Source organism: Alligator sinensis, unplaced genomic scaffold, assembly GCF_000455745.1.
Source record: "Alligator sinensis unplaced genomic scaffold, ASM45574v1 scaffold628_2, whole genome shotgun sequence".
Taxonomy (NCBI): Eukaryota; Metazoa; Chordata; order Crocodylia; family Alligatoridae; genus Alligator; species Alligator sinensis.
Window position 1 is genome coordinate 5,824,300 of NW_005841833.1, and position 24,263 is coordinate 5,848,562.

Consider the following 24,263-nt stretch of genomic DNA (forward strand, 5'->3'; position numbering starts at 1 on the left):
CAGAAAAGCTGCAGGGCTGGAAAATTCATTTCAGTAAAATTAGAGCCTTTTGGATGGAAATCCAGCCACCCGTCCATTGCTGACTGCCTTTACTTTGCACGGTCTCGCATATAAAACACTGGACTATGCATCAGTCACTTTAACTGTATGCTTTATGAGTGGCTGTCGGTGTGACCTGGGCAAGTTACTTTTTGATGCTTCTCTGTGCATTGTTCCACTTTTGTAAAACGCGGGTAGCACTGTATGCATACCTATCTCAGAAATTTTCTGAGTCTTAAGGTTTGAATTGCACCTTGAGATCCTCAGAAGATGCTGTGGAAGTGAGAAGTATGACTAGTTTTGCATTTTCTGTACTAGCATGCCCAGAATTTCCGTTGAAGACAACCAAATCCTGTCTATAATACTGAACTCAGCCAAGCCATCTCTTGTGATTGAGAGTCCAAAAAATCTGCTAAAAATGTTTATTTACAGGAAATGTTTTGCTGTAATGGATGTTCTGCTAAAAGGGTAGCGAGTTGTCATCTGGGCGGCCGAGGTCAGTGGCTCGTCTGGGCTGCGTTCAACTTATTATCATCTCTCTTAACTTGCCTGCTGTAATAAGAGGAAACTGCATTCAAGCCTAGCTTATCTCAGCAGGTGCAGGGGCTTTAGGGTCAACCGTGACGGAGGATTTTCTCAATGAAAGATAAGCATCAGGTCATAGCAGCCCAAGCGAGTGAGCTGAACAATAAAGCAGGTGGGGTCAACTGTCAAATATTTTATCCGGGAGAACAGGCATTTTATCCGCTATAACGATTCCTAGAGACATTTGTAACAGCCTTGAATTCATAAGCAAAAGGCCATTTGTCCTCAGATTTCTTCAACAAAGCCCCGCTCCAAGAGACACTTGCATTCTCAGTACTGTAGTACAAGACATCAATTTATGCTGCTTCTGATTATTTGAGCCTTAAGAAGGGCCTTGGGGGAGGGTGGGGTGGGGTGGGGGGGAGTTACTGGCTAGCTTATAGTGCCACAGTGGTCCTTTCCACTGGGATTCAGAAACACATTACTATCGCGCCTAGGACCCCATTCCTCATCTTCAGTTCATCCTTGTGTCTGCATCCATCATTCTGGTTACATCCATGCTCTGGAGCTGAATGCCTAGATGCTGGAAGACAAATGTTAGATTCAGAAGGCTTTCCTTCTGAAGTAATCTAAGTGCTGGCATTCGTAAAACATTCAGTTGCTGTGATTTATCATAAAGTGGCTTGTTTTTTTTCCCCCTCCCTCCAGATGGTGTGCTTCCAGAAAATTGTCCTCTTCTGTCATTATTCTGGATGTTATCCAGGATGGCTTAAATAGAAAAGATTATTTTAATGTATTCTGAATTCACACAGTTGGAAATGGAGTTTCTTCCATCACCTAAGTTCTCCGGAGCAATAGCCAGAATGAAACCTGGGACAGGAGATATTACTCCTTCCTGGATTTTTTTTAAAAACTTGACCGTATTTATTTATTTTGAATACCTGTACTGTCAAATTTCTAATCTGGACAGGACAGTTTTAGATATTCCCATTGAGAGAAGAGGCTGGCTTGTTGCACTGCATAAATCTCTGCTATGCTTTAAACAGTGGAAAGAGAGCAGCTAACTTGGTAGGGCTCACACCAAAGTGAATTCTTCATTGCATTTCATTTGAAGGCTCCCTCTCCACACATCTCATTGGACCGCTGAAAAATTGGAGGCTGCCCCGCACTCGATTTTGGGATAGATCCGCCGTCTCCCTGTCCTTTCATCTCATGTCTTCCACTGGTATCTAACTCTCCATGTCAGTGCTGTAACATGTCATCTGGGTGTAGTGTAAGGTTTTTAGGAAGCCTGATTTCACATATTTATATTTCACGTTAATATTATACTTATTTATATTCACACTTTTCATATATTTATCCTGAGGCAGAAGGCAGGGCAGGGTGGCACTTTAGAGTCTACCTGATTCAGAGAGGCATCCGCTTTTGTAGGGTGCAACCCACTTGATCCGATGCTTTGATCTTTTGTAGCATTTGACAAAGTAGGCTGCTACCTACAAAAGCCCATACATCTCTGAACCAGTAGTCTCTATGGTGGCACCCTGTCTTCAGATTAACATGATTTACTATCTCTGCACTGATCCCAAGAAGGTCCCGAGGTTTCTAGTAGCCATACCCTTTACTAGCTGTCCACAGGTTTCAGAGATAGTTAGATTGAAGAAGGATCCCCTCTCCACTTTCACTTGGAGCTCCTCTCACTGTCTATATTGCAGATTTTTTTTATTACCTTTTATCTTAAGAGCAAGCTGCCAGGACTTGAATATAAAAGGAAATGCAGCCCTTAGCTGAAAAGGGGTTTTGTACATCGAAACACCTTCGTTTACCTGTCTGAATTTCATAATCCAGGCTGTATTATTCTTTACAGGTCTGCGTTCTGTCGGGGAGATGGTCGGGTTTTTCTTGATAGTTTTTAATTGGGTTCTGTTCTTGCTTGTTGGTGACTATTCACTTCAAATGCATCTGGGGAGCTGAAGCATAGGGTTATATAAGCACCGGAGGGCGCCAGCATTTTAAGATGTCTGATCTTTATGACTGCAGACTTGAGTCTTCTCCTTTCCAAACTGAAGTCTCCAAGCTTTTTTTAGTCTCTCTTGGTATATCTCCATAGGAATTCAGTCAAATGATTGGGTCTTGTCCTACTGCAGATGTCTAAGATACCTTTCTGTAGTGTCCATCCCTCACCTTGTTTTTTGCTGTTGCAGGGACACCCCCTTTCCACCCCACCTCCCTAGGCTCTATGTAGCTCGTGCGTTTTAACAGCGATGGGATTCTGGATCATGCTTCCTCCTTCCAGAGAAGTGTTTGGAAGATGCTCTGTGAACTAGCTTTTGGGCGTACACAGATCTTAGCAGGATAGCTGCGTTACCTGCAGTCTGTTGTGATAACCGGTTGACTTCCTGCAGTCGCTTTGTTTATAGCCCTTGGAAACCGTACTTACACGAGCACTTGCAGACTGCACATGGAGCATGTCAGCATTTCTCAGCTAGGAAGCTGATATCAGTGAAGACAATGTTTCCGAATATCCGTGGATGTTACAGGAAAACAAAGCAGCATGTGATAACAGCCTGCAAATAGGAACTTGCCTGTCATTTGATGTAAACCATTTGTTCATTTCCATCCTAGGACTGTCCTTTCATAGTGTGTATGACTTATGCCTTCCACACCCCTGACAAACTGTGCTTCATTCTGGACCTGATGAATGGTAAGCAACTTGATGAAAAGGAACGTTTATAGCAGTGTTATAAGGGGCAGGGTGACGGGATTCACTGGGAGCTTGGGTATAAGAGGAAGAAGGAAAGCAAGGAGGCCAAGAGAAGTGTGTTGGTAAGTCCTTGAAAAGTGGGAGAAAAAGGAAGAAAGTGTCAAATGTGAGCTTGAGGATGTGTAGCAGCAGAAATCCCTGAGAGGCACTCGAGGGTATAGAAATGCATGGATGCATTCTTGGGAGAGGGGCAATAACCTGGGCCGTCAAAGAAAAGGTAGCGAAGGAGCAGTCAGAAAAGAGGGAGCTGAGTGGGGAGAATGAGGGGAACTGAGTCATAAAAGCCTGTGAAGAGGAAGCAGACCAAGCAGCAGTATCAAAGGCAGAAAACTTGCCCGTTAGCCGTAGCTGAGGTGCTTTAGCACCTTGCACTGCGCCTTTTCCTGGAGATCTGGGTCAGCCGGGAGCGCATCGCAGTGCAGAGCTGAGACTTGACTTCATAATTGTCTTGGGCTCTGCAAAGAATTAAAATGTCCTTAACTTATGGCATGTGAATAATAAGCTCATCACAATGATAAATTGTTGCTTTGGTTCACATACCAGGGTAATTATTTTAAATTTATGTATCAATTGTGAGCAGTTTTCTATGACTATTCGGTATCGGGTCCTTGATTGGATAAAAGCAGAGGCCCTGCTAGCACGAACATTGCATGTGCAGATTCAGAAATATATTTCTGTGAGAAATCCACCCATCTCACTTGGAAATGTTCTCTCTGAGAGTATCCCTGCTAGTCGCATTGGGAGTGGCCGGGACGCCTCCCTGAAATCAGTTTTTGAAGGGGAGCAAACACGGGTAAAATGATTTCATTTTCAAAATGGAGTGACACTTGCTGATTGTTCAGCTTGCGTTATTAAGGTCCTTGGTGGTTTTCCAGCATGAACCCCCAAATGTGAGGAAGCCCCTCTGCAAGTGATTGGTACAACCCCCCTCCTGCCGTGTGAGCTGACCATCCTTGTCCTGTCCCTCTCTGTTTATGTAGCTCGCTGCCTGCCAATGTAACAAGACTTTACTGTTCTTCTTTTCTGAATTGCATTCCCATTTTTCTAATTTTAGGAGGAGACTTGCACTATCACCTCTCACAGCATGGGGTGTTTTCTGAAAAAGAGATGAGGTTTTATGCTACTGAAATCATCCTGGGCTTAGAACATATGCACAATCGATTTGTTGTATACAGAGACTTGAAGGTAATCACTGTTACAATAGAGATTGTATGTACACAGCTAGTTATTAGGTAGTGACAAGTAGTCTAAAGAATGTAAGCGAGTTAATGGAAATCCTCCTTTGCACTCAGCCTTTTTGTTGCCAGTTGTTGGGAAAATGCTGATTATTTCTAAGTGTCTGTTTTGAATGTTCTCATACTTGTTTCATGTAGGCCTTAGAGTATTGCAATAAATTATCATTTTCTGTTAGGTATGGACTGTACTTGGCCTTTCATAGAGCAGAAGAGAAATGGCATCCCAAGTAGAAATGGCACATGGTCAGCATTGAGAGAAGGGGAAAAAAAGGTTGTATGATTACCTGCCAGCGGTATACACCTTGTCCCAAGAGGCTAGATTGAGACCTAATATAGCTTGTCTATAGATTGGGAGCGCACAAGGCTCTGGACTGACTGAAGGGCCTGTACTCCTTGGAATTCATTTCATCTTCATATCATAACTTGAGTTTTAGCTGGATATCTGTTCATGAGAGAAATAGGATGGATACCAGAAAGGACTTTCTCACCCAGAGGTTTGTTAATATGTAGTATGATACCCTGGGATGGTTGGGGAAGACAGGGGGTGCAGTTTAAAGCATGCAAAATGCAGCACACTTGAGGAGTAATTCAGCAAGTAAGCTGGCACAGAACAGCTTCTTCCTTCATTAGCATTTCATGATGAAGATGCCCCCTTGTCCTTCCCATCCAAAGGCTGTTACAGATTTCTTTGTTCATCCCTGATTTTATTGTTTTCAAGGTGTTTTGGTGGAAAGCTCCTGGGTGGCTACGGAGCAGAGGGAGCTTTTTGAAATCAGTTTCTTCTGACAGGAGTAATTTTTAATGTTATCCTTCAAAGAGGTTAACATTTTTCTGCCTGGTGTTTTACTTCTTTGGTAACATACAGCTGCATCCTTTGTGAACCGCAGGGACTTCCAGCTCCAGAAGGTCCCAAAGGGCCACAGAAATATCCTTAAAAAGAAAACAGACTTGTAAGTTTCAGGGTACAGACAGATGTAATAATTGTATCACCAGCAAAGGGTACTGATGCCCATAGGTACGAAGCAACCAGTATGTCTGCATGATGCTGTAGTGACGCACGTGCAGCGAAATCTCTCCAGTTGTATTCAGGGTCAAAATTGAGGTGGTTTAGCTAACACGTACTGCTACAGGATCATGCGCACATCACAGATTGTAACAGCTGCTCCCCACCCCCCCTTTAAAACTGCTGCACGTATGTTTATCAACACCCTAAAATGATCCTGGCCCGAAGAAATCCAGTCCAGGGAAGAGCTATGTAGGTAGCTTCAGTGCTGAGTGCAGTACCCATGACTTCACACTAATCTGCAGATAACTTATTAATAAAATGCTTCTTAATAATACTTAATATACTTCAGAAGAAAGCGGCTATTGAAATGATATGGATTCATATCTGAATAAATACTGGTAACCAAATAGTGAAATGAAATGTAGTGAATAAGTGCTAAGTGCAAGCCACTTGGGTTTAAATAGAGGTTAGAACTTTTATTAACTAGATTAATAAACTCCAGAAGAATTATTTCCATGTTGTATGGCAATAACTCTTGTCCAGTGCGTTCACCTTTCATACCATATTAATGATCTTATTTATTGAATGAATGTATGAGTTTGAGGGATCAAGGAGGGGCAGCTGAATTATGGAAGATTAATTGAGAGAAGTGGGTATGTCACTGAAGGTGAAGGAGGTTTTGGTAGATAGCTATGTGAGACAGAGCGACTAAGAGTGATGAGATGTGTATGAAGATTTGAAGCTGTAAAATTCAGGCAGCCACACAGAGGACCCAGGGTATAAGCATTGGCATTTCTGTCCAGCGCCCCAAGGACTATGGAATCGGTCCCCTGAATTCACGTTTGGTTAAATTCTTTCATGTGCCTCAAATTGCAGCCCGGTTTCTTTCTCCTGCTTTGCGTTACGTCTGAGGGTTGCATTCTTCTGTGTAGTAATTCAGTATAAAGATGAATATAAAGCTCTCCTGTCAGGTAACACTCGCACCCTGATTACAGAGGACTGCTTTGGTACTTGTTTGGTACGGGGGTGGGGGTGGGGGGGTTGTTGCAAAGTGCTCTTGGATTTGTGGCATTTGAGAGTTTCCGCGGTTTTGTGAAGCTGCTCAAACTTTCTTGTTTTCATTCAACACCAAGACTCTACTGTTTGCTTCTTTCTAGCCTGCAAACATCCTCTTGGATGAGCACGGACACGTAAGGATATCAGATCTTGGTCTCGCCTGTGATTTTTCCAAAAAGAAGCCGCATGCTAGTGTGTAAGTATCCCCTTCTCGTGGCTGTGCTCGGTTCTGCTGTGAGTCCTTTACGCTTCTTGAAGTTTCCCAAGGAGCACTCCACTCTCTACAATTCTGCGCAGTTGGAGCAGCTGATGTGTAGGCACAGGCTGGAGGATGACACATTATTTCATGATGATTCATTGTTCAGAGAAAATAAGCACCCTGTTTAATTTGAAGTACCAGATTGTTTTAATTATCCTAAATGATGGCCTTTCCAAAACGGACTAAAATTCAGGGTGTGTTGTGTGCTCATGTACTTGTAGGGTTGTTGTTTCTCTGCTAGGGCTTGGGCCGGATTTTGCTCACTTCTGCCGACTTCAGGGATACAATTGAAATCTTAGTTTGTCGTCTCATGCAAAATTGCTGTATTTTATTTGACTTGTTATACTTTTAAAGTCGCATTCATCTCTGGTGTGCCTTAAGTAGGTTTGCCAAAAAAGGGTGAATTTGGCCCGTTCCAAATCATTTGGCACTTGCTGCCTTCTAGGAATGAGCAGCAAAGCTTCCATACCAGCTGCCCTCCTACCTTTCATAGTTTCATAGTTTCATAGTTTCAGGGTCGGAAGGGACCTAATAGATCTTCTAGCCCGACCCCCCGCCAGGGCGGGAGAACAACAAAAAACCCTAAAAACAAAAACGGGACTCAAATGAGTCCAGCCAGGTAGGCATCCAGCCTCTTCTTAAAGACCCCCAGGGTAGGGGCCAGCACCACCTCCCTTGGAAGTTGGTTCCAGCTCCTAGCCGCCCTAACTGTGAAGTAGTTTTTTCGGATGTCCAATCTGTACCTCCTCTCCATCAACTTGTGCCCATTACTCCTTGTTATGCCAGCAGGGGCTAGGGGAAACAGCGTCTCCCCCAAACCCTTCTGGTTCCCCCTAGTGAGTTTATAGACGGTCACCAGGTCCCCCCTCAGCCTTCTCTTGTGGAGGCTGAATAGGTTCAAGTCCCGCAGTCTCTCACTGTAGGGTCTGCCCTGTTGTCCCCGGATCATGCGGGTGGCCCTCCTCTGGACCCTCTCCATGTTGTCCACATCCCTCCTGAAATGGGGCGCACAGAACTGGACACAATACTCCAGCTGCGGCCTGACCAGCGTCGCATAGAGGGCACAGCTGGCCTTCTACCCTTTGCCCTAGGGTAGAAGGGTGCACAGGCAGGGGAGGCACGTAGAAAAGAAATGGTAGAGCAGAATTCAGCTTTACCAGCCTGACACCTGGGTTGTGAGTTAGTCTTGCAGGGGCCAGGGCTGGGGTGGACTGAAGGCGTATATAGCTTACCTCCTCTTCCGGCTCCTTGAAGCCTCATTATAGGGGGAAGCGTAGCAACCGCTAACCCCTAAAAAAGAAGCCTCCGTGGTTTCACACAGACTAGAAACTGAAGTGGCTGAAATGGAAGCAATTTAAAATGTCTCCTAGAGTTCATGCCATACTACTTTAACCCTCTTGCTGAGATAGTGCAGGGTTTCATAAGACGTTAGATGTGTTTTGTAATTGAGATTCTGTTGGTGTTTCCCTTCCTCAGTGGTACCCACGGGTACATGGCTCCAGAGGTGCTCCAGAAGGGGACAGCGTACGACAGCAGTGCGGACTGGTTCTCCTTGGGCTGCATGCTTTTCAAACTTCTGAGAGGGTAAGTGCAATCTTTTGCCCATTTTAGCTTTGATGTCTTTATGTTCGGTCTTTAAAATTAGTAGTATAAATGTGCTGCGTATTTAAATCTGTCTTACTGCTGTCCCTCCTACTTATTCTACCTCTGCACATAGGAATAAAAGGGTTTTTTCAGTTCTGGGCTCCTTCTCCTTTATAATGTTTCTGCCTTTCACAGCGGTTATGGATATGTCAGTGTGGGGCACAAGTCAAGCTGTCACACCCTCTTCGAATATAGTATACCTAAAGCAGTGGTTCATAACCTTTTAGACTTGTGGCAGCCCTCATTAGACTCGAGGCCTCCCTTGGAAAATGCCAACTCTTCATTTTCATACTCATTTTTGATGAAAGAAAAATAATAGAGCAATTCTTCTGTTGCAAAGAACTCAGAAAGATCAGGCCATGTCAAAATGGTTTAAACACTCTGGATTCCAGTTTCAAATCTCTGGGCTTATCTTGTGCACCATGTGCACACACCTAATAGTGTGTGGCACCCTGCAGCACTCTTGAAAAGATCTCAAGGGGCTGGAATTAAAAAAAACCCCACAATAATTCTAAAAGTTAGAGATTTGGAACCTTTTCTTCTGAGTTTCTGGGTATCTTTGTCTGATGTGCACATATGTGGGGAAGAATTGACTCTTCAGGTGGGACTGAGGCTAGGTGAGTAGTGGGGGAGGGAGGCTGAGTTACTTGTCTCAGACAAAAAGCTTGAACTTGATGTGCTGAAGGAGGAACTGGTGTAAAGGTTTGTGGAGCAGAGAGGAACGACGTGGCCAGCTCAGAAATGGGAGTTGTGGATCTTAATGGATGTCTTTGCAGAGACTGCCGGGGGAGTTATAGTTGTCAGGCCGCTTAGAAAGTGCGATAGTTGGAGTGTATATGGTGGGGGGCTGGACAAGAGGCATCGACGTGTGGATGGAAGGACATGGGTGGGTTTTAGAGATGGTGTGTAGGAGGAAGCAGCGATGTTTTGACACCACCTGCATGTGTGAGTTGGAGGAGTCAGAAATGATTCCCAGGTTACAGGTGTGAGTCAAAGTGAGAACAGTGTATTCAGCACAGACAGAGAAGTGGGAAGGGCTAGGGAGAAACATCAGTGATTAGTGATGATGACAGAGACCCAAAAAGAGACATCTCTGGTCACCTGGAGATGCAGAATTTGATGCACACCAGTGCTGTGTAAATAGTGATGGCAGGGCTGTGTTGCCCTTTACTGACCTGAACGGTTAGCTAAAATTCAGGGGCCTGTCGGTAGGACAGACTGCTTGTGGAGGTAGGTCCTTCTCATTTACAAGCACTGAACAAAATCTTGTTGCCTTGAACACAGGAGGAAATCAGCAGCAGGCAATAGTTCCTTCATTCACAGTTCAAAGCTCTTTCAGCTAGCTCTTGACTCAGAAAAACTTTCTCTAGGCTTTGCTTAGGTCCATGCTCCCATTTCAATGCAGGAAATGAGATGTCTGCATTACAAAGACAAGGAGCGTGTCCGTGCAGAGGTATCTTGTTGGAGTGCATTGCTCCTGATATCCCGGGACCTCTGTGTAAAGGTTGCAGGCCATGCCTATGACTGGGGGCTGTATCTTGGAAAGCGGTGACTCTGGCAGGGAAAATAAGTTTAGGGGTCGCAGGGATCAAGCAACTCCGCACGGGCTCCAGTCTTGATGCTGTGGCAAAATGTGATCTTTGGATAACAGGAGCAGTGAGTAACAGCAGGAAGTAATTCTGTCTCTGTGTGTGGCACTGTGGAGACTGCTGCCGTCTTGTTTTAAAAAGGATGTTGAAACTTCGAGGACAGTTTAGAAAAGGACTGGAAAAAACAATTTTTGGCTGGAGAAATGTGCCTTAGAGCGAGAGACTTGCCAAAGTGAAGATTCAGCGCTGACTTGATTCCAGAGTATGAGCCCTTTTGTCAGGACAAAATAATGGGTGCTAACGGGCTCTCAAATCTAGTGGAGCAAGGCAGAACAAGAGCTAGTGGTTGGCAGCTGAGCCAGTTGAGAGGTAAGGCCTGCATTTTCAACCCTGGGGGGGAGGCAACGTTGGAAAAAAAGGCCAGGGGAGTAGTGGATTCTCATTTCCTTGAGGTCTCTAAGGTGAGATGGGATGCTTTTCTGGCACTGACGGTTGGCTCAAGTTCCTGGGCTCCCTCCTGTGTCCTCCTTTGGCTGTTGTGGTACAGAAGGACAGACAAGATGATTCAATGATGTTTCTGGCTTTAGACTCTGAAGCTGCTCATCTCACCAGGCAGATGCGGGGTTCAACTTCCTAGGGGGGCAGATATCTCTTCTGTTAAATTCACCCACGGAGGTGTGTGTTTCTGGGGGCTGGGGAAGGGGGTGTCTGGAAGAGGAGTGATCCAAACTGTGCTCCCATTGCAGTTGCTTCCTGATGGCTTATGGGTTGATGAAGGATGAAGAGGGGTTTTGCCTAATCTTTTTCTTGAAGCATTGGGCTTTTGATAAATGCTTTTGATCAGTGGGGGCCAACCGTTTTGGCAGGTGTACCACAAACCATCCCCACACTGATCCCTTTCCCTTGCCTGATTTCCTATTCTGTTTCCGCTCCTTGATCAAACTGCTGCTCTCCTTTCTGCTCCCTGCCTGGTCTGATGGTCTGCTTTGTCCTTCCTGCCCTATCTGTCACTACTGTCTGTCCTCTCCGCAGTTTGCCATGTTGCACACACAGGCCTGTGGCACCCGTGCTGCAGGTTGGCCCTCGCTTTTGATCAGAAAGGCCTTTTCCTTCTGTATCTGGGCATGTGCAGCATGTCCTTAATGTTGTTTACCATGTTAATAGAAATCTCTGCCTATTAATGGTATTGTATCTCATCTCAAGGTGCTTAAGAAGGTGAAATGTGGTCTGAAACAACAGGATAATTTAATAGATCTGCACTGGCTAATGCAATTCCATGAGACGCGTTGTAACTGGTGCTTTAGCTTAGACTTTCTATTGATAACTTTCTGTGCTTACGGTTTCACAGCCACAGAATATGTGCAGCACTTTGGAGGTCGCTGACGCAGGGAAAACATATTGTCCTCTGCCAGGAGATCCTCCGAGGGCAGTGGTGGCGTGCGCAGAACCCGTGCTGCGTTGGTGGCATTACAGTTCAGCTCCTTGTGCTGTGTCCTTACTCATTGGTATATTAAGCACCCAAAGCTATTTTGCAAAATTTTAAGGAAGTTTTACTGAAAAGGGGTTTATTCTCTTTGTCTCTTACACACAAGCACACGTGCTCTGTGTGTGTGTGCGTGCGTGTGTGTGTATATGTGTATATATATGTGTGTGTGTGTGTGTATGTACACATGCACACACACGAGGGGCTGTAATATATGTTATACCCCCTTACTATCATTCAAAGCTTTCTGGGAGTCTACTTCTAGCATAATAGCAGCAGTAGCAATCTCACTGTGTTTTCTCAGCACTTCTATTACTCTCTGCTTTATTTTTATTTCATTTGGGAGCTAGCGTACTGCTGAGAAAAACGGATCCTATTATTTTTTAATTAAATTGTTCTGTTTGAGGAGTTTGGCTGCTGTTTTAGCAACTTTTCATTTAGATCATCTGCAAGGCCATGAAGTTTGCATTAAATCTATAGGATTTTTTTCATCGGCAATTGCAGCAAGTCTTTGCAGGCTCTAACTTCTTCTGCGCTCAGGCTCATGGGTATTCCTTGCATAAGTGTCGTGTATGTTGGAAGAGAACAGGCCCCTGTGAGTCACAGTCTATGCTTGGTCCTTACGTACACTTCTGTTTGTCCTCGAGAAGACCACATGTGGCACAAGGCTCGAATGTGGCAGTGAAGGTCTTCTGATATTATTTACTTGATCTCTTATTTGTCACAGCTCCTTAATGATGTGAAATATCTACTCTCATTTGGATCTAAAATTAAAAAAACATACCCTCAAACTTGACTGACATATCAAAAGTTGAAATCTGCATTAAAAAGGGCAGAGAGAGAGAGATGCTAGAACCATAAGCCGTGACAGGCCTAAAATTAGAAAAATCTCATGCAGAGAGTACATACCTTTGTGCCTAGGTACAAATATAAATGGTTTCAGAAATAACCTTTTATGTTAGTGCTGCTTAAATGTTTTTCTTTTCAGTGTTATAGTTATTTCACTGGATGAAAAACATTTGCTCTATATTAATTCTGTGATTTTTTTTATTTTTTTATTTTAAACTAGTTAAAGACTTCACTGGCAAACTGGCCTGATAAGGTTTCCCCTCCCCCCCACCTCCAAAACAATTGTTATTGGGCTTAAAATGTTATCTTGTTGTCTTTTTCTGTATTGTAGGTTTTTCTAGCGTATTTACAGTTTTATCAGTTGTTTGGGATTCAGTGTAATAATTAATGCCATTGAAAATACACCATGTCAGGTGGAAATAATTTAATAAACAGGGTTATCATAGGAAAATAAGTTTCCTAAGGGAAGGAGTACACTGATTTAGCGCAGCCTTGAAGTGAGCTTAAAAAGCATGAGTCCTTCAGCCCTTCAAAATTAGAGAGAGAAAAAGAACGGATTCCCCTTAAAAGCAAACTGGAGTCAGAATTTAATTTCATCATAGTGCAAGCGCTATGCTTTGCCAGGTGTTGAGAAGAGGTGGTGTGTCCTGCCTTCCAAGTAGATAGAAATACTTAGGAATGGGGAGGGGGTTATTTGAGATTTTTGTGTTAGCGGGTCAGAAAGTTTAGAAAGGTGTAGGTATTTCTGAACAGCTTCATACTTAGCCATTTCTAGCTAGAAATGGAAATGTATGCCTTATCTGTGGACAAGTGAACATTTGTAGAGGATGTGAGCTTGTACGCTGCTGTACTTTAAAAAGGCTACTAGTACTTTAATGGATTTCCCATTATGCTAATAATGTTTTCTTGCAATGAGGGTCCCTTGCTGACTCTCTCTTCCATTTTATAGTCTCCTATTAACTCTTCCCATTGGTAGTTTTAGGTAAGTCCTAATGTGTCTTTTGTCTGGATGCATCCAAAAGCAGAATGTGATTCTTTGCTTTTTTTGAGATGTAATTTTTTGTTTTTCCAGCAGACATTTGTGGATACGTCGAACTTTTGCAGACTGGTAGATTTATCTCAAAAGCTTATAAGTATCAGTCAGCAAGTATTTGTTGCAAACGGTCCATTTCATTTTATTGAGGCTAAAACTGAAAAATGGCCATTTAAGGTAGTCAGGATCCTTTCATCTTTGTTCACAAACGATGATCATTAGTTAGATTTTTCCATTTGCTTTGTCAAATTGGGCAGATGCATTCAGTGATAACTAATAGCGATCACTTACAAAGCACTTTTCAGCTCTAGATCTGAGCTCTTTAAAGGAATGTGAGCAGATAGATAGTTTTTGAATTCCAAATGTAAGGATGCTCCCCACCAGTGTTCATTACAGTTTTTAGATGAATAGGACAGATATTACATTTTTGAAATGAACATTCTTCATGAACCCCAGCTGTTAGAAAACAGAGAATGAATCTCAGCTATACTCAACTAGCCAAAAAACTCCTGGTTAATTTTTATTTTTCAGGCTGGTATTCAAGGATTGCACTAAAAATAATGCCATGTCAAGAACTGCAACAGTTTTAAAACCCCTAAATATGTAGAAAGAACATAATTTATTATAGCCTTTCAAAATCTATTGCGAAGGAGCAAAATAAAATAACACATTTCACATTCACCAAAACAGCCCCGTTTCCTTGGTGCGTCGTATGTAAGAACTATTACACCCAACCCTAATCGTGCATTTGTAGCAGGGGCTGTCGATACAGACTGTGCAGGTCACCCCCCACCAGGTAGTATTTGACTCGTAAATCTAACCTCTTGCTATGTACTTTCTGTATAGCAAGGACATGAGCAGCTCTGCAGAAGGTATTCAGTTTTCTTTGGTAGACATTTTTAACAAATGTTCTCAAAGATTTTAGCCATCTGGTAGCTGCGAAGAATTTCCCTGTAAGCTGACACTATTTATTTTATAGGGTACTTAATCAGTGAGTACTTCAGTACTTGATGTATAAGTACTGGAATCATTACTCAGATTGGACACATGAATTAACTAGCCATCTGGATGTATATTAGGAATAGGCTTCCCTAAGTTTAATTATCTTAATGGGGATATTTGAGTGTAGTCAGTAAAGGGGTCCTCTAGAACAATTGTAATATTTGTCTGACGTCGCAGACTACCAAATCGTTAGGAAGAATTTGCTTTTTCAAAGCTCTGTAGGGTATTTAAGTAAATGAAGGGCCTGCAAAACAAAACTCAGATATTGTAGGGTGATTCCTACTTGCAGTTTTGAACTGCGTTTCAGTGTTTGAGCAGTCTTAGCATTTCCACTGAAAAATTAATGTTTCACTGCTTGTCTTATTGTTCTGCAGGACAGGATTGATCAGTTTGAAGAATGGGACTAACAGGATGCTCCACTCTTTTCCGGGGTTGCCACAGCTGAAATAACCTGATATGTTATGGCTTTACATTTATTAGTGCATTTTCTTATTTCTACAGTCACAGTCCTTTCAGACAGCACAAAACCAAAGATAAGCATGAGATCGACCGGATGACACTCACCGTGGTAAGGATTCTAATGATAGTTCATTTATATTTTTCATGCTTAGCTAATTACATTTCCTCTTTAAAAAAAGAATGCATCAGCTGTGCAGCATCTACTTGGTGCAAAACCCATTTTTTTCAGTATGAGTACATGCAGGAGCTGTGCCCATAAACATTTCAAAGGATTGATGGCACGAGACTCAACTGGTTCCATAAAGTTGCACAATGATTATTTTCTTGTTGCTTTTTCACTCAGAATGTGGAGTTACCAGATTCATTTTCCCCTGAACTGAAGTCCCTTTTGGAAGGGCTTCTCCAACGAGATGTTAGCAAGAGGCTCGGCTGCCAGGGTAGAAGGTAGGATCTGACTCCTTTGTCACTTTGAATGAAGGATCTACTGTATTTTACATTAAAATCTGCTTCCTGTTGCTGTAACATGTTAGTGTTGGCAAGAAGGTATTAAAGTGCCATATAGAGGGTTTTTTCAGTCTGCTTTGGATTATTGGCAGGCTAAAATATTTCTTTTTGTGATGGAAGTTCTTGCAGGAATTATGGCTAAGTTTGTTCTGAATGTTTCTTGGGTTTGATGGCACTTAGCTGAATTTTATTTTGCACGTCACACATTTTTGCTTGCTCTGTAGCCTTCATGCTTTTGCTTGATCTGGCTTTTTCTTTCGAGAAGCAACTATGTCTTGACTCAGCTGTCTTGAGGACTGTGCTTATTCCCTCATTTTAAATCATGTGGCCGTCTTGTCACTGTTAAAAAAGGTCAGTGTTTGCTGGCAGTTTTAGCATGAAAGTATTTGAGAACCTGGCCTTCTCCTAGTTTGCCCCCACAGTTAATTGTTGATGCAGTTGAATCATGTAACCATCCAACTCCCTTATTTGTAGACATGTCTGTGGACAGTGATATCGGGGGGCTCTGAATGACACTAACAAAATACACGCTCGCTTCTTAAATTCAGGCTTCCATTATGTAGGCAACAATCTCAGCATAAAAATAAAGTTAACACATTGAATAGGGGAGACTGTGAGAGCTGGGAACCACTTACAGGTTCTGCTAACAAGTGTATGGTTTAGTATTTAAGACAGTAATACATACTAGGAAGGTGTGGGTGTTTGGAAGCATTGATTTAGCTATAACCATTTTTCCATGTTCAAGTATTTATTTTTTTCTCTTCTGTACTGAGAAGGGAGTTCATTTTCCTAAATAAAAATATATTTTACTGAGGCTTTGATGGACACATTCAATCTTTAACGCTTCTAATTTAAATCAGTAGTTTAGAAATACATTTCTTAAATCTGAGAAATCTGTTCTTTTTTTTTTTTTTTGAGCTACTTTTTTTTTTCTTTTGCAGTGCACAAGAAGTAAAAGAGCAACCTTTTTTCAAAGGGATTGACTGGCAGCAGGTCTATTTACAAAAGGTAAATTCATTAAAACTACAAACAACTCTTATTATAAAGCAGTACAATGAAGGTAAGGAGACCGAGATAAGATAACAGGGAGCAATTCTCTCTGCCTTGTACCTGGTCTAGCCCATAACATCCGTGCTGATTTAAGAGCAACGTTGGTGTAAAATGTGAACATCAGTGTTAGTGAGTGAAGAGCTCTGATATGGAGCACTGTGGTCCCACTTTGCATAGCTTCAGATAACTGCCTGGGAGAATCTTGCCTTATCTTTTAAATCATTTCTGCCCTCTGACTCTCAATAAACAACACTAGCAGATCTTTTTGGGTGTCTTTAGAAGATTTTTTGCTGAAGGAATGGTATTTACTGAGGAGCCTTTTGGTATTGCCTTTTGGTTTGAAATTCTGTGAAGGATGTGTATGAATGCAGAATGAACTGAAATAATGTATGTTAATTGAGAAATCGGCTGTGTAAACTATACCTTCCCACTTTTGACTTGTAGTACCCTCCACCTTTGATTCCTCCCCGGGGAGAAGTAAACGCCGCAGATGCATTTGATATTGGCTCCTTTGATGAAGAGGACACAAAAGGCATTAAGGTATATATGGAATATTTTCCCATAAGTTAGTCATCTTTATGCTTTTGGATGCAAGACTTTGAATGACAGCTTTTGGCAGTCAGTACAGTCTCTAGTTATACTCACACTTCGTTGTAAGGGTGCGTATAACTTTGTATACTTCAGTGGGTATATTCACGTGCTTTAGAATCATAATGATAAATAATAGAGCAACTTATAGTGAATAAGGGTTTTTTTTTCAGGTGTTGGTATATTTGTTTTAAATTCTGGGTGGACTGAAGTTTGGTTTCTTTAGCCTCAGGTGAATTTGGTTAATCAGATGGCTAAGTAACTTCAGTTTATAAATCATTTGGACAAACATCTCAGGTTTTCCAAAGCATGTTTCCATGTTTTACAGCACCAAAAATGCTAGGGTAAGGTTTGCATGCAGCTAGTTCTTGGTATGGAGAAAACACAATTGCACAACCGCACAAGGATTTGTATGTGCCACACATCCAGTGGCTATTTCAGTAACTTTTCCCACCTCTGACACATTCAGGATGAAATTTTCCTCTCTCCTAACCACCGTGGCAATTTTATTCTTGGTGCAGTTCTCCCTTGGGTTTCCACAGATACGTTTCCCAGAGATACTGGTGGGAGTTCAGTATATCAAATGAGGATAGATTATGCAGTAGAGAGTCCATAGGACACGTTAGAGAGAAAAATGTGTCTAGTAGCATGACTGCAACTTAACATTATCTTGTCCATTACAACTTCAGAGCATATTAAGAACATTGATCCTTCTAACACTCCTGTGAGGTAGGTAATTAGCACTGAACTTCAAAATTAGGACTTCTCAGGTATCTGAAAGCTGAAAAATGTAGGGGGAGAATGCAGGAGACGGACCAGTATGGATATGGCCTGCTTCAGTACTTCCCCCCTTTAGCATCTGCTCTCTGCCACTTCGAGAGAGGGCTGGGAAAATGGCCTAGACGGAGCTGTGGTCTGACCCATTGTGGCATCTCTTATGTTCCTATGGATCTTCTTGGATGTTAGCATTACAATTAAACTAAAACCTATTTAAACAATGCAAAGGAAAGAAACCTAGAGTTACAATTATTCCATTCTTAACTTAATTTCTCGTGCTTATACAATGCAGCACCTAATACACTATTATGTCTTCTGCTCTGAAACCTCCTCAGTCGCTGTACATAATAACAGAGCTTAATGCTCAGGTTCAGAGGCATCTCCCCTTCATTATTTTTAACATACTTTTCTTTTATAGCTTGAACTTTGTTCTTGTTATTAGAGGAGTGAGTCAGGAGAGAAACTAATTGCTCTAATCTTCCTAAGCAAAAACATATTAACTACCCACAGTGCCTAAAATGGGAGCCTGTCTGTCACTGTCACCTTCTGTAATTGCCAGCAGTTGGCATAAAGCGGGTTTTAGATGTTCAGGAAGAAATATGAAGAACAAACTATGTTTTTCTACCTTAGAAGACTCTTCCTGAGCCACTAGTAGTAGTAGTAAATCTCATTTCTGGAAACACAGGTAAGTATGATCTTGTGAGGAGCAACTAGGTTGTCCTTTTTAAATATTTGGGGGATCTTAAGTTTTCAGCAAGGCATGTATTTGTAAATCAAGCTGCTCTCTCATCACAGTTTATTCTTTGCCTAGGTTGTACATTAGTTATATTTATTCCCTGACTCATGAGTCAGTGAGAGTTGCAATGTTGTGTGGAGACCTGCTTCTTCAGTTTACGCTTTGCCTAAGACTTTATAGTCCTTTTGTCAGGACTTGAATAGTCTAATACATCTCAGTCAGGCCCAGAAGAATGAGGGTTTTCAGAAAAACAGCTTTTATAGCTTGCTGGGAAGAATGGCACAGTTTGGATATGAGCTCTCAATTGTTATATTTCTTTTCCACGGTCTGTGGTGATGAGTACAAAGGAAGTGCCCAAAGGCCCAAGTCGAGATCAGAGCCTCTTTATCCATCTAATAGCACAACATCATCTTTGCTCCAGTGATTGTCAGCAAAGCAGGCAGCAGCTGATAGGATGTCGTATAACAGCAGGGTAATGGGGTGCTAGGCAGAGGTCGGTAGAATGCTTTCCCAATTTATATTATCGAGTTCAGTTATTATTCCTTCTTTCTGCAGCTGGTAATCCTCAGCCTGGCGTTAGCTGGGGTTTTTTTTGGGGTGTAGGGAGGGGTTTGGTTGCTTTTTCCCCACAGATCTATTAGCCCCTTGGCTGACATGCCCTGCCATAATGATTTTATTTTTGCTTTGCATCGGAACCATTTGGGACGAGCAGCCCCAAGCGCAGACTGCTAGTGCAAGGATGCAACGGTCTGGGAATCATGTGCTTGGTTCCTGGGCTTGCTTGCTTAAATAAAACAGAAGGGAAGTTCCCTCTGCCCCGTTGCAACTTCGCCCTGTGGCTTGCTCTCGCTCCTCAGCGGTTCTCCGCACCCCTCACTATTAGCAGCCTCACATTCAAATTGGCCCTTGTGACATCCCAGAGAAGAGGCCTTTGGTCTGAGAGCCTGTGCGACCCCAAGGGCCTTTGGCTTGCATGGGGTCTGCCCATATCCCTTTGGAAATAACAGCTTTTCTTCCAGGACGAGTTGGCCTGCTGAGCCTTAAATCTATAAGGGGCTCAGCAGGGTGGGGACGGGGTGGGAGGGAACAAACATGGCTTTCTTTCCTTTCTGCTGGAAAGTCTCGGACCTGGCTGGAGCCCAGGAGTGTGTATGTTTTCTTCAGTCCTCTGCTGCTTGGCTCTAGTCGACATCCTTTGTGGTCAGCAAAGCCAAGTGAGCACTGTACCATGCTTCTCTGAAAGGGAAGTCCAGCTTTTCCAAAGAGGGCTGGAGCAATGAGTGAACGGATAGCCAAGTTGAGATGAGGGGTGGAGCATCACTGAAGACTGACTCTGAAACGGAAAGCACCAATCATCTTTTGGAGGAAAAAATATTGGTCGTTCTTAGCTCTGTACTACAGACTTGACGCCAATGCGTTCAGCCCGCGAGGTTGCCGTATCAAACCGCAGGGAGTGCTCCTTTTCACGGAGCCAATAACTTCAGTTGCATTCAGCACAATGCAGATTAAGTGCAGGAGTTAGTGTGGGAAGAAAAGGGCTTTGTGACATGAAAATTAGGTGAAATCAGCAGCACACATTTACTGTATTTTAAAGGTGAATTATTAGCGATGTGAAGTTACTGCGGAAGCATGGAAAAGCATCTTTGTGGGGAAATTGCCTTTTCATATCAGCGTAGGATCTATTTTTACAGGTTTTTTATCAGAATTCTTCTCTTGAAAGTGCTTTTAAAACTGCTTGACACGCGATTGACACTGATTGTATAACGGTGTTAAGAATTCAGCCATATAAAATATCTGTTTAAATATAATGGCGACAGAACATGACGGGGCACTATCGAACAGGACTTTCAGACCTATCAAGCCAAACAGTTTTTACTCGATCGCTCCCAAGAAACTAATATTTTGTACCCTGTGCAAAACTAGAAGCCATCTTTTACTTTAAACAGTGTCTGAATCTGGTCTTTTAAAATGATGTCTAACGCGGCCTTGGAATCGTCACGTGTCTATAGTGGGAGTGGAGCTTACTAAACTCCTCTTTTTATGACATTTTTCTTCCCTAGTTGCTTGATAGCGACCAAGAATTGTATAAGAACTTCCCTCTGGTGATATCAGAACGCTGGCAGCAAGAAGTAGCGGAAACCGTCTACGATGCAGTAAATGCAGACACAGATAAAATTGAGGCCAGAAAAAGGGCCAAAAATAAGCAGCTTGGACACGAGGAAGGTAATACATTAAGTAAAACCAGCAGTATGTCGCGTGCCTGGTAGTAAGCATGTTCCCAAGAGCACCTTTGATATTGTCAGTCATGAGCTATCCTTAGAGATCATGCTCTAAATCAGTGGGGGCCAACCTTTTTCGCAGGTGTGCCACAAATGATCCCTGCACCCTCCCTGAGCGCTACTCTGATCCTCTCTCCCTGCCTGATCTGCTGCTCTGCTTTCTGCTCCCAGTCGTGTGCTCCCTGCCTGATCCGTTCTTCTGCTTTCTGTTTTCATTCCTGTGCTTCCTGCCCCGCTTTTTCTGCCATGTCTGCTGCTGTATTGCCTTCCCCCCACAAGCTGCCACCTGCCATGCCCAGGCTGCCTATTCCCCTTGTGGCATCCGTGCCCCATCTCTAAATAGTCCTTTGGATTTCATTAAATTTGATTTATTTATTTGTCATATTTCTATAATACTTAATGAAACCTCTGCTGGCTTTTGAAAATGCTTTGGGATGTTTTATGAATCGATCATTTGGCCTTTTTCAAACAGCCACTAATATATACTTTAAAGGCAAGAGAGAGTGCTTTGTGGTGCCTTGAGCTGACTTCAAGTATAACCTATCTTCAGGTTATCCAGGATTTTAATTTGTGGCAAGGATGGAATCGTAAATTAAAAACCTAGCCATTAAACTAAACGTTAATGCCTTGCCTGGCATACCGTGGACTGATGACTCTACTGGGACGTTTTGTTAGGTAATAGATCCGCTATAGTGGATCCATTACCTTGGTCCAGATTGTGCATTGCCCTGCATCCGCTCAGCATTTACTTTGTGCTGAGGAAGAATTTTGTCCCGAATTCTCCCTCCCCCTCTCCTACCCCCACTTTATTCGTATTGTTTTTGTGTGCTCTCTCAACATAGCTCAAAGCTTTTCCTTTGTGTGGTTTTTTTATAACCTATAATAAGCTATGAGTGATGGCATTGAAACATGGGCATGTTTCTTGATCCAAATGATGGTGCCAGCCACCCAAGGATTGCTTCCCCCGTATATGCTAAGCAGCAGCCCCAGCAGGCTAGCTCATCACAAGAGCTCTAAATTGGAATTGCTATTAAATGAGAAAGGTGTCAAAAGCACAGCCGCGGTCCCTGCCCTACAGTGTGTTGTCTGCAGCCTTCTGTTTGTATTGTTCCTTCAGGTCTTATTCTGATAAATTCTTAATTAAGTGAGTCAGGGATGGGGAGAGTAATATCAAATTGAAGAAGTCTTTTTTGCCACTTGAGAAGTCAAGCAGAAGAGTCCTGTTGCAAGCCTGCAAGCTTGTCCAGATAGGTTGCTTTGCAAGATTTTGCAGTCCATGCTTTCCACTAGGAATCAGATGTCTTCTTCCACAGAGCCAAGTTCTATTCTCAGTTACTCCAGTACAGTGGCATTGACCTTAGATGTAATTGGGAGCAGAACTGGGTCTGTGTGTGTGTGTATGTGTGTGTGTGTGTAATAACTAGAAAGCGACAGGGGACTTGCTCTAGAGAGTAGTGGTTGTGTGCAATTTTTGGTCGAGAGGTTTTGAAAAGCATGAGTAGGCTTTTTTGAACACGTCCTATTTCTAGAGTGCTCTCTGTATTGTAGCTTTACTTGCCATAATGACGTTTTTATTTTGTCCCAGATTATGCACTAGGAAAGGACTGTATTATGCATGGGTACATGCTAAAATTGGGGAATCCGTTTTTGACTCAGTGGCAACGCCGTTACTTTTACCTCTTTCCAAACCGACTTGAATGGCGAGGAGAAGGAGAATCTCGGGTAAGTGTAATCGCTTGCTAATATCGTTGTCAGGAGGTACCAGAGGCAGGCAGGCAGTGTAGGCTAGACCTGCAAGTCCGCACGCAACCACGTGCCCCATGGAAGTCAGTGAATTTTGCCTGAGTAACTGGTGATGCCAACATGCTCGCACTGGGTGCATCTACATGAGCCTAATAACACTGCTCAGTAGTGTAGCGCAGTGGTTAAAAACTGTGCTAATAGCCTACTGCTCAGTGTTATTGGGCTAATGCTCAGTAAGTGTCACAAAATAACTGTGCCAGCGCTACTGTGCAGTAACTCTTGTTACTGCTCCTTTAGTTAGTACTTCATTAAGCAAGTACTAAACTAAGGCGCGTCAATGAACGTGTAGACGTGCTCGCTGGGTAGTGTTTGAGTAGCGTTTTATTGTGTTGAGTAGTTGCATCAGTTCTAAGATCTATAAAATTGACTCTGCAAAATCATTTTTTTAAAGAATTTGGTAGTTCATGATGATGTTTTTCATTTAGGACCTCTGGCGTATATATCCGAAAAAACATAAACTGGTAAGGTGATAGAAACTTTATAGCATTTGACTTCAAAGGAAATGCTACAGTACCTGTAGATCAGTCCACTTGTGATCTTGTTCTAGGGATGTCATCTCTGTATTTAGTTACGTCGCTTGAGATTTTGAGCTCATTGTTCTTGCATCACAGCACTGAGTGGAAACTAGTATACAAAGCCTCTTGTAGGCGTACGTATAGATATGTAATGCTCTTGTATTCCCCTTCAGCACTTGGGTAGTATGAGGATTATTTAATGGTAGATGAAAATGTTTCACACAAATAATATTTAGAAAGTAAATAATGTGAAATGTAATTGTGTTTTTTGGGGGAACGTTTTTTTCCCCATAAGAACCTAATCAGTGCCAGATTGGGTCAGAGCGAGGGTTCGTCCAGCTTGGTATCCTGTCTCTGACAGATGCAGGAGTGGATACTTTAGAGGGAGATCATTGAACCTGATATATGTATTGAGTGATCTTTCCTCTGTTCATTACCCTCCCTGGTGTCCACCGTCATGGGCTTAGATGTCAAAGGAAACATCTCTATTTTATAGCATCTAGTCATGCTGTTATAATTTGCTCTTTGGAGTATATTTATCTCTACGTATACAAGCAAATTGATTACTTCATTTCACGGAGTCCATTCTCTTGCTATTTTTAGTCAATGTATCAGTCACTAAAAACTAAGGGACAAATCCATGCAGACATTTAGATAGGTTAGTAACTATTCACAGGCCTAGTCTAGATGAGTTAGGATTCTGTTGGCCAACAGTTTCAAGGTGTAATTCTGCTTTATTTTTCCAATGTACTTTAGCAAAATCTACTGACAATGGAGCAAATAGTATCAGTGGAAGAAACTCAGATTAAAGATAAGAAATGCATCTTGCTGAGAATTAAAGGTGGAAAGCAGTTTGTCCTGCAGTGTGAGGTGAGACACCTGTTATGTTCATTGGCTGCTAAAGAAGTTTCATGTGCAGATGGTAAATTTAGCAGACAAGTATCCAGGGTCCATCGTGATGTGCAAACTTGGGCAGTTTTTGCCGCGCTCTACCTGAGAAGTGGGGGAGAGATGGCTGCACGGGGGTAACGCAGCACACCTGAAATAATAGATTTCAAAGAGACTGGGGTC

At 42.6% G+C, this 24,263-nt stretch overlaps 1 protein-coding gene across 7 annotated transcripts in view; it reads left to right on the plus strand.

Moving 5' to 3' along the window:
• Nucleotides 1–24,263, plus strand: part of GRK3 (G protein-coupled receptor kinase 3) — a 105,328-nt gene that overhangs the window by 73,120 nt on the left and 7,945 nt on the right. For 6 of the 7 annotated variants that reach the window (XR_003093184.1, XM_025199552.1, XM_025199548.1 and 3 more), the window contains 11 exons: nucleotides 3,187–3,265; nucleotides 4,380–4,510; nucleotides 6,724–6,818; nucleotides 8,358–8,465; nucleotides 14,983–15,049; nucleotides 15,284–15,384; nucleotides 16,386–16,452; nucleotides 16,939–17,034; nucleotides 20,656–20,818; nucleotides 22,460–22,596; nucleotides 23,949–24,062. Coding sequence is in view for 6 of the 7 variants with exons in the window: in XM_025199552.1 (XP_025055337.1) it covers nucleotides 3,187–3,265; nucleotides 4,380–4,510; nucleotides 6,724–6,818; nucleotides 8,358–8,465; nucleotides 14,983–15,049; nucleotides 15,284–15,384; nucleotides 16,386–16,452; nucleotides 16,939–17,034; nucleotides 20,656–20,818; nucleotides 22,460–22,596; nucleotides 23,949–24,062 (1,158 nt within the window). In the remaining variant the exon portion in view is untranslated. Of the gene's footprint in view, nucleotides 1–3,186; nucleotides 3,266–4,379; nucleotides 4,511–6,723; nucleotides 6,819–8,357; nucleotides 8,466–14,982; nucleotides 15,050–15,283; nucleotides 15,385–16,385; nucleotides 16,453–16,938; nucleotides 17,035–20,655; nucleotides 20,819–22,459; nucleotides 22,597–23,102; nucleotides 23,893–23,948; nucleotides 24,063–24,263 lie in introns of those variants that run through there. The other variant, XM_025199564.1, reaches the window with a different exon arrangement.